The sequence below is a fragment of the Cynocephalus volans genome, chromosome 1 (assembly GCF_027409185.1).
Source record: "Cynocephalus volans isolate mCynVol1 chromosome 1, mCynVol1.pri, whole genome shotgun sequence".
Lineage (NCBI taxonomy): Eukaryota > Metazoa > Chordata > Mammalia > Dermoptera > Cynocephalidae > Cynocephalus > Cynocephalus volans.
The window spans coordinates 56,433,471-56,446,767 of record NC_084460.1 but is presented as its reverse complement, the minus strand read 5'-3'; the positions used below and the strand labels follow the sequence as shown (position 1 = coordinate 56,446,767).

The following is a 13,297-nucleotide window of genomic DNA, read 5'->3' as shown; positions in this document are numbered from 1 at the left end:
TGAGTCAGTGTATAAAGGGGACAGAGCTTCTGTTTGGGATGACGAAAAGGTCCTAGAGATGGGTGGTGGTGACATGAATGTACCTAATGCTGCTGAACTGTACACTTAAAATGGTTAAAGTGGTAGATTTTATGTTATGTACATTTTAACACAATGAAAAGTAATCAGTATAATTCCTCATATTAACTGACTAATGAAGAAAAACCACATGATCATAGCAGTGGACCCAGAAAAATCATGACACAAAATTTAACATCCACTCAAGATTTAAAAAAAACTCTCAACAAATTAGGAATAAAAGGGGGACTTTCTTAACTTGATAGAGAGCATCTACTAAAAACTTAAACTAAAAACTTTACACTTAATTAGAAATTGTAAAGACTTTCTCCCTAAGACCAGGAACAAGGCAAGGATGTCTGTTCTTGACACCCCTGCTCATCACCACACTGGAAAAGTCATAGAGCAATAGGCAAGAAAGGGAAATAAAAGGTATACAGATCAGCAAGGCTGAAATAATACGTTCTATTCACAGACAACAGGACTGTCTGCATAGGAAATCCCAAGGAACCTACAGAAAAATATCTAGAATTAAAAAGTGTATTTATCGTGGTTGCAAGATACAAGGTCAATATACAAAACCAATTACATTTATATATACTAGCCATGAAAAACGAAATGAAAAATTTCAGGAAAAAAGGTATCATGTACAATAGCACCAAAAGCTTTAATACTCGGGTATAAATCTCACAAACTATGTGTAAGATCTGTATGCTGAAAAGTACTACTGATGAAAGAAATCCAAGAAGACTGAAGTAAATGGAGAGGTGTACTGTATTCATGGACTGGAAGGCTCGGTGTTAAGATGTCAAGTCTCCCCTGTCAATGAACACAACCCGATCAAAATCCCAGCAGTTTTTCTTGTAGAAGTTGAAAAGCTGATTGTATAATTTGACAGAAAGCAAAGGAACTAGAAAAGCCAAAGCACTTTGAAAAGAAGAACGAAGCTGTTAAACCCATGCTACCTGCAAGGATTCTACAAAATCACGGCAATCGAGAGAGTGTGGGAGTAGAGACACTGTGGACACGCAGATGAAAGGAACAGACGGGAGTCTGGACGTAGATTCTCCAAGGACATGGTCAGCTGACTTAACCTGACTGAGGTGCAAAGAAACTTCGGTGGGGACAAGATCATCTTTTCACAAGAAATGTTGGAGCACTTGGGTGTTCATATGCAAAATAAAAACAGAGTCTACACCTCACATCCCGTGGAGAAATAAATATAGAACTACATAGCTGCTGGAAGATAACACAGAAGAAAATCTCTGTGACCTTGGGTGAGACACAGAGTTTTCAGACAGAAGCACAATCCATAAAAATCTCGATAAGTTAGACGTTATCAGAACTGCAGCTTTGTGCTCTGTGAAGTGCAACATCAGAAGAGCGCGAAGAGAAGCCACGGGCGGGAGAATATTTACAAATCACGCATCTGACAAAGGAGTTGTGTGCGGAACATACGAAAGCATCTCAAAACTCAACCATGAGAAAACACACACCCCGATTAAAAAATGGTCAAACGGTTGGAACAGACCCTTTACCAAAGAAGACACACAAATGCCACAGAAGCGCATGAGAAGCTGCTCGGTCTCGCCAGTCATTAGGGAAATGGGAACTGGAACCACCACAGGATGCCTCTGCACACCTACTAGGATGGGTGAACGAAAACAGCAAAGCAAACACGCTGACAGGACCAAGTGCTGGCTGGACACCGAGCGGCTGGTCCCTCACACAGTTGGTGACGCCGGGGTGGGGTCCTATGGAGCGCACAGTGTGCCTCTGAGTACCCCCTCAGGAGAGGTGAGCGCACCTACACAGGCCTGGGCCTGAGCACCGCTGCCACCCCAGTCCTCCTCACTGAGACCTGGAGCGGCTGGGTCGCTCTTTACCGGTCAAACAAACAACAAAGCGTGCAGTGCAGGCAGCCTGCTGCACAGGGAGAGGCTCAGGCCGCCAACGCAGGCGGCAGCACCGGTGACTCACCAGAGCACACGGAAGGAAGTCGGACTCAAGAACCACGGGCCCTAATGGCTCCATCTGCAAATTGTCCTGAACAGGCAAGACCCCAGGGAGGGAGGACAGGCCAGCGGTGGCCAGGGTTGGGGGTGTGGCTGACCACAGAGCGACATGGGCCAGGCCTGGGGAGCAGGACTGGTCTCTGTCTTTTGCAGTGGGGGTCACACAGCTCTACGCATTTGTCAAAGCTCATAGATGTAAACAAGCAAAAAAGTGGATTTTATTGTGTATAAATTGAAAAAAAAAAACGTAAAAAAAGAAAAACATGTATCTAGTATCCAACCCCTTTTTGCCAACTCTTCCACCACCACCTGGTCTAAGGCCCCTTAACCACTCTCCCGGAAAGTGGCAGCAGCTTGCTACCCATTATCCCCGACCCCAAAATGCATTCTTAGCTGGATAGTCAGAACAGTCCCCTTAAAGTGAAAGCCACGTTGTGCTCTGCTCAGAATCTCCACGGCGACTCACCTTTTCTAGAACAACAGCCACAGCGTGGTCTGTGAGGCCCTGCATGATCTGCACCACTACTTCCTGCTCTGCGCTTTCTCACTCCACTCTGGACACACTGGCCTCCTGCTGTCCCTCCACACACCCGCAGATGCCCGCCCCAGGGCCTTTGCACCTGCTGTTCTTCCTACCTGGAGTCTTCTTCCCAGGACACCTGAGCACTTGCTCCTTTAGAGTCTCCATGAGACCTTCTCTCACCCACAGGTACGACAGCACGCCACCTGCCCTTCTCCGCTTAATATCTCCCCGCCGTGTTTGTTACTATTGACCATCCATATACTGTATACATTTATTCTGCTCATTTTCTGTCTTCTCTGATGGAATGTGAGCTCCACAGGGGCAGAAATTTTTGCACACTTTTCTCGCTGCTGTGCCCGTGCACCTGGCACATAGCAGGTGCTCGGTGGGTGGATGATGAATAGAAGACAGGAAGGAAAGGGGAGGTGGCTGCCCCAACACTCAGCAGAGACTGCTCAGACTTACGTGCTGGACACCCGGCCCAGGCCCTCGGCTTCAGGCAGCAAATGTTCCTCAAAGGAGGTGGACAGACGCGGACCAGCTGTGGGTGGTTCCCAGGCCTTATCCAAGGGGGAATAATGCCAAGTACCTACGGTTCCCTCCAGGGCCCTGCCCCCCACCTCTGGTACAGGGAATGCTTTTGGGAGGAGAACAGCTCTGTTACCCTAAAACAACAGAACACAGGACCCCAGTCTGTCCTTAAGTGCTGCCATAAGACTGCTGTCAATATTAGCAACACGGGTCATGGGAGCTGGTCACTGAGCCCTTGCTGGGGCCCAAGCATGGTCCCAAGTGTTTCATGCACATTAAGTCAGACCACAGAGCAACCGTTATCTCCAGTGGGCAGGTGAGGAAGCTGAGGCACGAGAGGTCATGCTGCTTGCCCAGGGTCCTGGAGCTGGCCAGCGGGGAACCCAGGCTCTGAGCTGCCGCTCTGTGCCACTAGGAATAAACCCCAAACCACCAGCCCCGAGCAGCAGGCCCTGGGTGTCACTGAGGTGGCCTCCACAGGGGCACAGTGGTGTAAAGCCCCTCCGCCAGGTGCTGAGAACCAGAGCCTCTGCTCCCCTCTTCTCCCGCTCACGGAGCTGGCATTGCAGGAGCATCTCTGTGGCCCCTGGCTGGTGACAAGGGCCCCAAGAGCATGAAGGGGCTGCTTGGGGGCTTCACGTCCTTTTAGACCATGCCCTTAGTAGCTGTCAGAGCAGGAGGACCTCGAGGTGTGTGAGGGCCTACAGAGAGAGGATCTTGCTGCCCCAAAACCGCCTTTAGAGAATGAACATCAGGACTCCCTGCCGCCTGTTTTTTACAGACTCACTGACACCGTATTTTCACACACTAAAGACTGCCCCTTAGTCTGCAGTTCCACGAGTTCTGATAAATGCTCAGCTGTGCAACTGCCACCACAACTGAGTTAAACAGCATTTCTACCATCCCAAAGTTCCCAGTGCTCCCGTGGCCACCCACCCTCCCTGATCTGCTTCCCATCCCATGGCCTCGCCTTTTCCAGAACGTCACCAAACGGGAATCACCCAGTAGCCTCTGAGTTCGGCTTCCTTCACACAGCAAGAAGTGCTCCTTGGTGAGGCTTGCCGCTTAAAGAAGACCGAGAAAAGGCTTGAGACTCCGTGCACGTGAGTCATCACATTCACCAGAGGAGACAGAAAGTAGAACTGGGGCCACCCGGGGCCTGGGGAGGTGGGAACGGGGTTGGTGCTTGTGGGGACAGAGTTTCAATGTGGAAGATGAAGCTCTGGAGACGGGTGGCTGCACACAAAGGGTGCACTTAATGCCCCTGGACTGTGCACTAATATGGTTAAAATGGTGAATGCTATATTATGCACAGTCTACAATTCAAAAAATAAAGCTGAGAGTCTTTCTTCTCTTGAACACAGACTACCAGATAACCACGTGGGACTTCGCTTCTGTGGCTGGCTTTGCTTTCTACGTTTGAGAAAAGTAAAGGCAGGCACTGCCTCCCGATATCCACACATAGGACCATCGCCCGCCCCGGGCCCTCCCTGTCCCAGCTGGCCCAGGACCTCCCACTCCTGCTCATGCCTGCAGGAGCCTCCTGTCCCCTGCCATCAAATCTTACCAGCTGGGAGTCTCAGTGCCTCTCAGGGTGACTCAGAGAAAATAATGGGAGGCTCTAAGCTCAGATGATGACAACAACTCCTGGCTGCTGTCCCCGAGCTTATGAGGGTGGTGACCCACTCATGGGGTGCTAGATGAACACAGGGTGGCTGAACCCCCCCACTGCCCTCAGCACCCCACAGAACCACAGCCAGAGCCTCAGGACACTCTTTGTCCTTGCAGATACAACGTCCTCAGTCTGAGCATAGGACAAGCCCAGGAGAGCCCTAACATTAGGGTCCTGGCACAGCTGCGACCACATGAGCCTGTACTGCCCTGGATGAGTCACTCCCGAGGACTCCACGCCTGGTGGGAGCCAGCCCTGGGCCCTGCATGCTCCCTCCTTTGTCCATCACATCTGCAAGCCTGACTCTCGTCCCCAGGGGACACGCTGGAGGGTCAGACTGGACACCCCTGGTCGAGAGCACCTCTGGGTTCCATCTCTCCAGCCGTGTGACAGGCACAGGCGGCTTTGCCTCTCTGCCTCCTGCTCTGGGAAACGGAACACAAACGTGGACCCTGAGGTCCGTCTGTGCATCCCCACCCCGCCATCCCCCAACATGTCCTGACAGGCCAGGTCCAGCACCTGCATACGGCCAAGCCCTCCTCCTCCCAGAAGCCCATCCTCGCCTCACTCCTCATGACCTGAGTCAGGCTGAGTGCTGGATTTCTAAAACCAAACTTTGTATTGTCAACACCTTAGCCTACTGATAACTTTTCATTAGGAAAAATTTCAAACATGTACAAAAAAAAGGCGCCAATACCCAATTTCCACAATTATCAATTCATGGCAATCGCATTTCATCTGTAGCTCTCTGCGTCCCCTTTCCCCAGACAAGGTTCAGTAAATGGGAGATGCAGCATCAGTTTGTCTGTGAATATTTGCATATGTATGTCTAAAAGACGAGGGCTCTTTAGAAAAGTAAACCCACAATAGCTGCACAGCATGAAGAATGGACTTACAGCCAAACTTCCAGTCAGTCACTCCCCGTCGTCTCAGGACTTGTCTTTACTGCTTTTACTGAAGCACTTTGCTGGTGGCCTCCTGGTAGTGCACCCCACCACATGCCCCTGTCCCTTACATCCCGTGGGTTGCAGCTGTCTCTAGAGGCTGCATCCGATTCGGATTCGATAATTTTGATCCGAGGACGTCACAGAGGACCTCACCCAGACTCCCCTCGCGCCCGACTCTCTCCCCCTTGGGACGTCAACAGCTGCGGAGAACCAACACCACGTCCATTCATTCATCAGGAGTGCAGGCGGGGCTTCTGACGCTCTTGTCCCTTCTTCATTAGCTGGAATATTTCTATACTGACACACTGCCCTTCTCTACTCCTGGGTTATTCTAAACTACCGTTTGTACAGAAAAGGCAGGAAAAATGCTTGATTCTTTCCCTACAAAGGGTCATGGACTTTTCAGGCAGGAGGAAGTGTGTGGTCCCTTGCCCTGCCAGCTGTGTCCAACCCCTCGTGCTGCAGATGAGAAACCGTGGCCAGCCACGGAGTGGAGCTGCACGGAGTGGGCAGTCCTCCTGTGGGTCCATTTCCCACTCACAACAAGGTCTGATGGGGTGGGGCTCCCTCTGCCTCGTGCAAGCATTCTCTGTTCCTACAGAACCCCACGCAGCACTCCTTCTGCAACCTTCTAACTCGGAAAAATTCCAAACTGCAGAAAGTTTGCGAGAATAGTACGAAGAGCTCTTCTCTGCCCTTCGCCAGGCCCATTGGCCCCACTCCGGGCCGTCTGGTCCCACCACGAGCAGTGTGCCCACTTGTTTTATCATCTGCTTCCTCTCCTGCATGTATCCACAGTCTTGTTCTGGACGTCACCCTCCCTGGCCTGGAAATTCTTCTGTTCCTATTTCCCAAGATCAAGATGTTCCCCTACAGCCCACAGTAAATTCCTCAAAACCAAGAAATCTAACCCAGCACCAATGCAGTGTTACCAACCGATGTGCGGGCCTCCCCGCCTCTGGCAGGTGACTCAGCGGTGTCCTGTGCAGTGCTTCCCTCTCCGGCCCAGGAGCAGATCTGAAACCCTGCGTTGCGTGTGGCCCCTCAGCCTTTCTTTGTCTCTCACGACCTAGATGAGTTTTGAGCACAGGCCCATTGTTTTGTAGATTGTCCCTCAGTTTAGGGACGTTCTGATGCTCCCTCGTGATTGGACTGAGGTTCTGCGTGTGGAAGGCCCACACGGCACCGTTTCTCGTGATGCTCACTTTGGTGGCCGGGTGGGCTGGCATCTGCCGCGTTTCTCGGCTGGGATGTTGCTTCATGGGAGACACTTTGAGATGATGGAGAAACCCTGTCGTGCCTCAAACTTCATGCCCTCATGTCAGCATTGCGGATGCCGCGTCGGTTACGACCGACACAGTCCAAGATCAAGCCATGGCTGGATGGAAAAATGAGACGGTCAAGGAGTGGGGAGAGAACACACGCAAGACCGAATGGCCTCGGGGAACCTCCTGAGTTGGACGCTGCTGGGCAGCCAGTGGTGGCACAGGTGAGACATCAAGGACATGTTTGATGGCCTGACTTATTGGAGCCAGTTTCCTTCCTTGTGGAAACAGGTCTCAGTGGCTACTCCCTCCGTGGAATCCTGTTGGCCTTTAACGGCCCAGGTGCTCTCCAAGCCAACTTGGGATCGACCTGCCCATGGACTCTGAGCAGGTGGAGGTGGCGTCCAATTCCTCCTGCATGAATTGGACCCAGAGACAGCTCCCCACCCCTCGCCTGGCCCCTGAGAGGGAGGGTGTAGCCCCACTTCCACCCCTACCCCGGCTGGCCACTGCCTCTGAGGTCGAGGTTCACTCCCAGCCAGGAGCACTTGTGTCTGCAGTAAATATGAAAGTGGTTTTCTGAGAAAACAAAGTCCAAGGCAGAGGCTAAGCCCCCATCAGTAGGTTCCCTTGGCCATGGCACGTGGCAGCAGCCGCGGGCAGCAGGTCTGATGGACTCGTGCCTGATGATGCTGGGAAGAGCTTTGCTGGAGTGTGTGGCCATGGGGGAGGGGCCTCTGAAGACTGATCAAAAGACGCAGCCACTCAGTTCAGTGGCCCCCCCATCAGCCCTCCCCAAGTCCCCTGAGCTTGGCCGGTGTGCAGATGGGCTGCTCTGACCGGGGAGGCTGCTAGTTTCCCTCCTGTCGCTGCTCACAGAGCAAAGGGTCCTCAGGATGGAAAACACGTCACTGCCGGGTCATGTATCACGAGGACTGTGTATTTACTGCAAACCAGGTTTCAGTGGAGGGGAGTCCCGCTACTCCCAGGACATCCGCAGCAACTGCTCCTGGTCACCCCCGTGCTAATAAAGGGCCAGGTTTTGGGGCATTCAGCCCCCCTGCCTTGTGTCCATTAGTGTCGAGGGCTGGAGATGCCCCTGATGCCAGGGGGTCTCTGCTCTGCGGCCTGTTTAGAGAAGTCAGGCCATGGCCCCGGGAGCCAGACTCTGAGCTCCCCTCACCAGCCCACCGCAGGCCTTGGCGCCGAGGTCCTGCAGCCTTGAGCAGCACAGGCACCTCTGCACTTCCAAGGGAAAAGAGAGTCAGAGAAGCGGAACTCCCAGATCCTCTTCTGCTAGCTGTGGAGATGGCCTACAGCATGGATAGGACACTGCGCAGGACCATGGTCACACACTGTGTGTTTCTTTCTTTCTTTCTTTTTTTAAATGACCAGTAAGGGGATCTTAACCCTTGACTTGGTGTTGTCAGCACCATGCTCTCCCAAGTGAGCCATGGGCCAGCCCCACACACTGTGTGTTTCTGTGTGCACATATGTGTATGCATGTGTGTCTGTGTGTGCCCACGTGCATGTGCAGAGACTCAGTCCCCCGGGCCTCAGAACATTGGGCCACAGCTGGTCAGAGCCTCCCATGCCTTCATCCCGGAACTGGGTAAGTGGGAGCCCACACAGGGACAGCATGTATCCAGGGTGCTGGGGCTGGAACCCAGACCAAAGCAGATGTGGCCCTGGAGCTTGGAGCTGGAGGCCACAAAGTGGCTGCCCTGGGACAGGTGGCAGAGATGCTGCTGGGTCCTGTGTTGGGGCTGGGGGTCTCTGAGGTGGAACCAGGTGGGACCAGCCCCTGGGCTTGGTCAGATCTGAACCAGACACCCAAACCCAGGCCTCTGCTGTTATCGGTCCCCTGGGTACATGTCTGTGCACACATTCAGTACACACCCCTGGATGAATGAACACAGCTGGGGCCATCAGCCCTGAGGCCAGCTGCACAGAGCCTGTGACACCCAAGGTCAAAGTAGGAGGCTGGGTCTGGATGGCAAAAGGATCACACAGGACTCGAGGTCGACCCACACAGGCAGGGCTGCGTGTCTGGGTGGTCGGAGGAGGGACAAGACAGTGTCTGAGTCCCCGGGTCCTCCTCCCACATCCCTGTAGGCATCAGGGTTGGGTCTGGGGACTTTAAGAGAAGCTCTGTATCCTGGCTGCTGGCCTGGGGGTGGCCCTGCCCTGTCCACTCCCCAGCCCCAGGCCCCATGCTCAGAAAATGCCCAGCTATGTTCCACGATGATTATTCAAAGTTGCTCAGAAATTCTATCATCAAACCACCTCATTTCTAAACACAGCCCTGTCTACAAGTGTCCAGGCTGGAGTCCCACGGGTACAGAGGGCAGCAGGCCTAGTGGTGGACTCGGGATGGCTGAGGCCCCGTTTTGGGAAGAGGGGCCACCATGACTGGGCAACGCCTCAGCACTTCCAAACATGGCCAGTAAGAGACACATGGGTGAGTGTGCCCAGCTCCCCTCGTGCCAGACGTCATTGTTTGAAAACAGTGGACCTTCTCCCAGATCTGCCAGCCAGCCCAGAAACCCACGTGGGGACCATAAAACCCCTCCACCCCCGGGAAACCTTTCCTAAAATGGCAGGTGGTGGTGCAGGAGGGTGGGGGAGGGCCGGGATGTTCTTTTCAGACTCACGGAGCAGCTGCCAGGACCCAAGAAGCCTCGCGAGTGCTGTTAACTGTGTTCTCCGAGGGCTCAGGAAATGCCTGGCCAGTGCTGCGTCTGTGGGGTGCAGACGGGGCCTGCCCCAGTCAATGCTCAACGGCATCTGTGCGTGGATGAATGACCAGGACTCGGCCACAGAGCGACATGGAGCATCACTCTACGAGCACCCCAGCAACAAGACTCACAGGAATGGCGCTTTGGGGGCGATTCCTTGGACCCGCAGAGAGATGATGCATCTGGGGCTGAGCCAGGCTGTCCTCCAGCTCTCTCTGCTTTGCTGCTATTGTTTCTGATGACTGCAAAAGGCCAGGCTGCCCCTGACCATGCCCAGTGGGGGGCATTGGGGGAAGGCAGGGGGATGGGGGTCTGAGTGGAGGCGTCTCCTGGCTGGGCAGCGGGCGTGGCTGGCCCCTCTGTCACCAACCCTACTGTTAAGTCAAACCTTCTGGAGGCAGGTGGAGTGGCTGCTGCCCCCCAGGGCCCTCAACGGACTGTGGAGAGGCCCCACCAAGCAAAGCCGATCAAAGACAGGAGTGTGGGGACAGAAACATGAGACCCCCAAGGACGGAGGGAGGTGATTTCTCACTCTGTTGGCCACACATGGGCCTGTTTGCTTCTGCCCTGGCACAGGGAAGGGGCCCTGCCGCAGAGGCCGGTGGGCTCTGACCCGTCCCCCTGCTGCAAGCAGGTGCTCGGGAGGGGCTCCTCATGCAGGGGACACCTGTAGCTACAAGTTCCTTGTGCTGGCAGTGGGGCTGGGAGTTGCATTCTGCTCCCACAGCACACATCGGCAGTGGCTGCTGGAGAGTCAGTCATGGCCCAGAGATTGTCAGGCAGACCACAGCCCCTGCCCCACCCTGCCGTCTCTCCCACTTGCATGCCATCATAACCCGGCTTCTGAGATAGCCGTGGAAGCTCTGCTGGCAAGCTGCCCATGGCTCAGGGCGGGAAGGGCCAGCCAGACGGGGATGGCCAGCTGCCCTGCCCATCTTCTAACTAGGCAGAGTGCAGGGAGACCCTGTGCAGATCCTTCAACCCTTTGCCTTCCTTTCTCCACCCTGGGATGGAAAAAACCCCACACCTCCATGGCTACCCATGTCCTAGGGCCAAGGTACTGTTCAACGTGTTATTTCTGTCCTGACTTACTCTGGAAACCCTCCTCCTACCTCAGGGCCTTTGCCGGCTAAGCCTTCCCCACCCGCGGCTGAAATCCCCCCACCTGTCAGGCTGCCTCGTCCAAGCTGACTCCCAAGGAGGGCTCTCACTTGGGTTCCCAAGGCATTTTGCTCAGACCCTTGGAGGGCTCTTGGTCACTTGGCTCCAGTTTTATTCACCTCGCCATGACCCTCACAGTATGCCCAGATTTCTTATACTCTTCCCAGCAGAAACAACATCATCACCACCATCAACAACAGCAATAATAGTAACTGCGAGGGCCTCTCTGTGCCAGAGACCATGCAAACACTCCCTACGAGTTCTCTCCCAAATGCTCTACCTTCCGAGGCCAATGCTATGATCACCCCACTTCACAGATGGAAAAACTGAGGCTAAACAAGGGACCAGCCCAAGGTGACTCCCAAGTTTGGGCTGGAGCAGGGCAGCCAGAAGGCACTGGGGGAGCTGGTCTGGGGGCTTCTGCTGCTGAGGAGAGGGGCAGATAAGCTCCTGGGAGCACAAAGCCTCTAGAGAAGCTGGTGAAAGGGACCTTACCCCTTAAAGAGGTGGGCCCCAGCACACACAAGTCTGCATTAGACCTTAGAGAATCTGGAGACACCTGAGGTCCATCCATGGGCCCCAGGGAGACCTGGGGCTGATTGGGGCTCCAGCTCCCTTCAGCAGATGAGATGGGACTGAGGCTGGGACTCTGGAGTGAGAGGTGAGAAGGGTCAGGCTGCTCCTGAGGGCCCCTCTCCCCTTCTCAGCCTCCCAGGCATAGACTTTCTCAGTGACATTTCTCCAAGTCCCTGTGTCCAGACAGTATGCCACTGGAAACTAGCTTTGTGGTGAAGGAAAGGGAAACACTGAGGTTTCCCCGAGGAGGTGGCTACTGACATCCCCCTTGCGAGACCCAGCCTGGTGCCCGCAGACCCCTGTTTCCTCCCGGCCCTTCTCCCCGGGAAGAGGCTGCTCACCTGGATGACAACCTTGACGGTGGCGGTGTGGACGATGGGTGTGCACACCAGCCCGCCGGGGTGCTGGCCGTCTGCGCTGCGGTTCTGCTGGCCCATGGTGAAGATCATGGGCACGGCCAGCAGCCCCGAGGCCAGCCAGATGGCGCTGATGAACTTCTTGGTGCGGCTGCGGGACATGAGGGTCTTGGCCTTGAAGGGGTGACAGATGGCCAGGTAGCGCTCCACGCTCAGGCTGGCCACGTTAAGGGCCGTGGCGTAGGTGCAGGCGTCGCGCAGGAAGTAGTAGCCGCGGCAGACGGCGTCGCCGAAGGCCCAGGGGTGGTGCACCCAGATGAAGTTGTACAGCTCTACGGGCATGGCCAGCAGCAGGATGAGCAGGTCGGACAGCGCCAGGCTGCCCAGGTGGTAGTGCACGGTGCTCTGTAGGTTCTGCAGCGACTTCTTGCGCGCCAGCGTGAACGCGGTCACCGAGTTGCCCACCGTGCCCACCACGAAGAGCGCCAGGTACACGGCCGTCACCAGCACCTTGGAGTAGATGTCGGTGTTCACGTCCAGATCGCTGCTGGGCGCCGCGAGGACGTGCTCCGAAGCGTTGCCCGAGCCGTTGCCGAAGCCCGGGGCCAGGAGCGCCGTCCCCAGCGCGGACTGCGGCCGCGGGAAGGGGTGGGAGCCCGGCGCGCCCGCGGGGCTCGGCGCGGAGCTGTTGAGGCGCATGGTGGGCGCCGGGTCCGCGGCCCCGGCCCGCGCCTGCGGGGCTGAGGGTCCGGGCGGGGCGGACGGCGGGAGCCGAGAGGAGCGCGCGAGCGGGCGAGCCGTCCAGGGCAGCGGACCCGGACGCGCTCGGGCTCGCGCTCGCCCCGGCTCGGGGCTCTGCTCCCCTCCGGACTCCCGGCGCGGGGCTCCGGCTTCAGACCCCGCGGCTGCCCGGCCCCGAGGACAGCGCCAGGGCCGGCTCGGGCTGCGCCCAGAGGAGCGCACGAACGGCCGCCCCGCGCGCTCCCCTCCCGCCGCGCCCGCGCCCTCCGCCCCGCGCGCCGCGCCCGCACCGGCACCGGTACCGACTGAGCCCGTGGCCGCGCGGCGCTCCCAGCAGCGAGGGCGGCGGAGCGGAGGGGGGACGGGAGGGGCCGGGGGCGGGGCGGCGGAGGGGGCGACGGGGGAGGGGGATGGGGAGCCGAGCGGAGGAGGCCCGGGAGGGCCGGGAAGGAGCTGGGGCGGCAGGGGGAGGGGCTGGGGGAGCGGAGGGGCTTGTCCCCAGCCGCAGTCCCCGCCCCGCCGAGTTGGGGGGGCGCGCAGCCCCCTCGCGCTCCCCGGCCCGCCGCAGTGAGCGCCCCAGGGAACCAGGATTCGGTGTGGGGTGCGTCAGAGTATTGGGGCGTTGGATCTTTCCAGCTCCCCTCCCCCAAACAGCTCGTCTCCCCAGTTTTTCATTCCCCCAGGAAGGAAGCCACACCCCCTTGCCTGCAGCTTG

The 13,297-nt window shown here is 56.4% G+C and overlaps 1 protein-coding gene across 1 annotated transcript in view; it reads right to left on the bottom strand.

The window, feature by feature from the left end:
- The window catches only part of NTSR1 (neurotensin receptor 1), a 56,598-nt gene extending 44,058 nt beyond the window's left edge, over window positions 1–12,540 (bottom strand). Inside the window, exon 1 of the mRNA XM_063087208.1 lies at window positions 11,827–12,540. Within this exon, the coding sequence (XP_062943278.1) occupies window positions 11,827–12,540 (714 nt within the window). The remainder of the gene's footprint in view (window positions 1–11,826) is intronic.
- Between the last annotated feature and the right edge of the window lie 757 nt (window positions 12,541–13,297).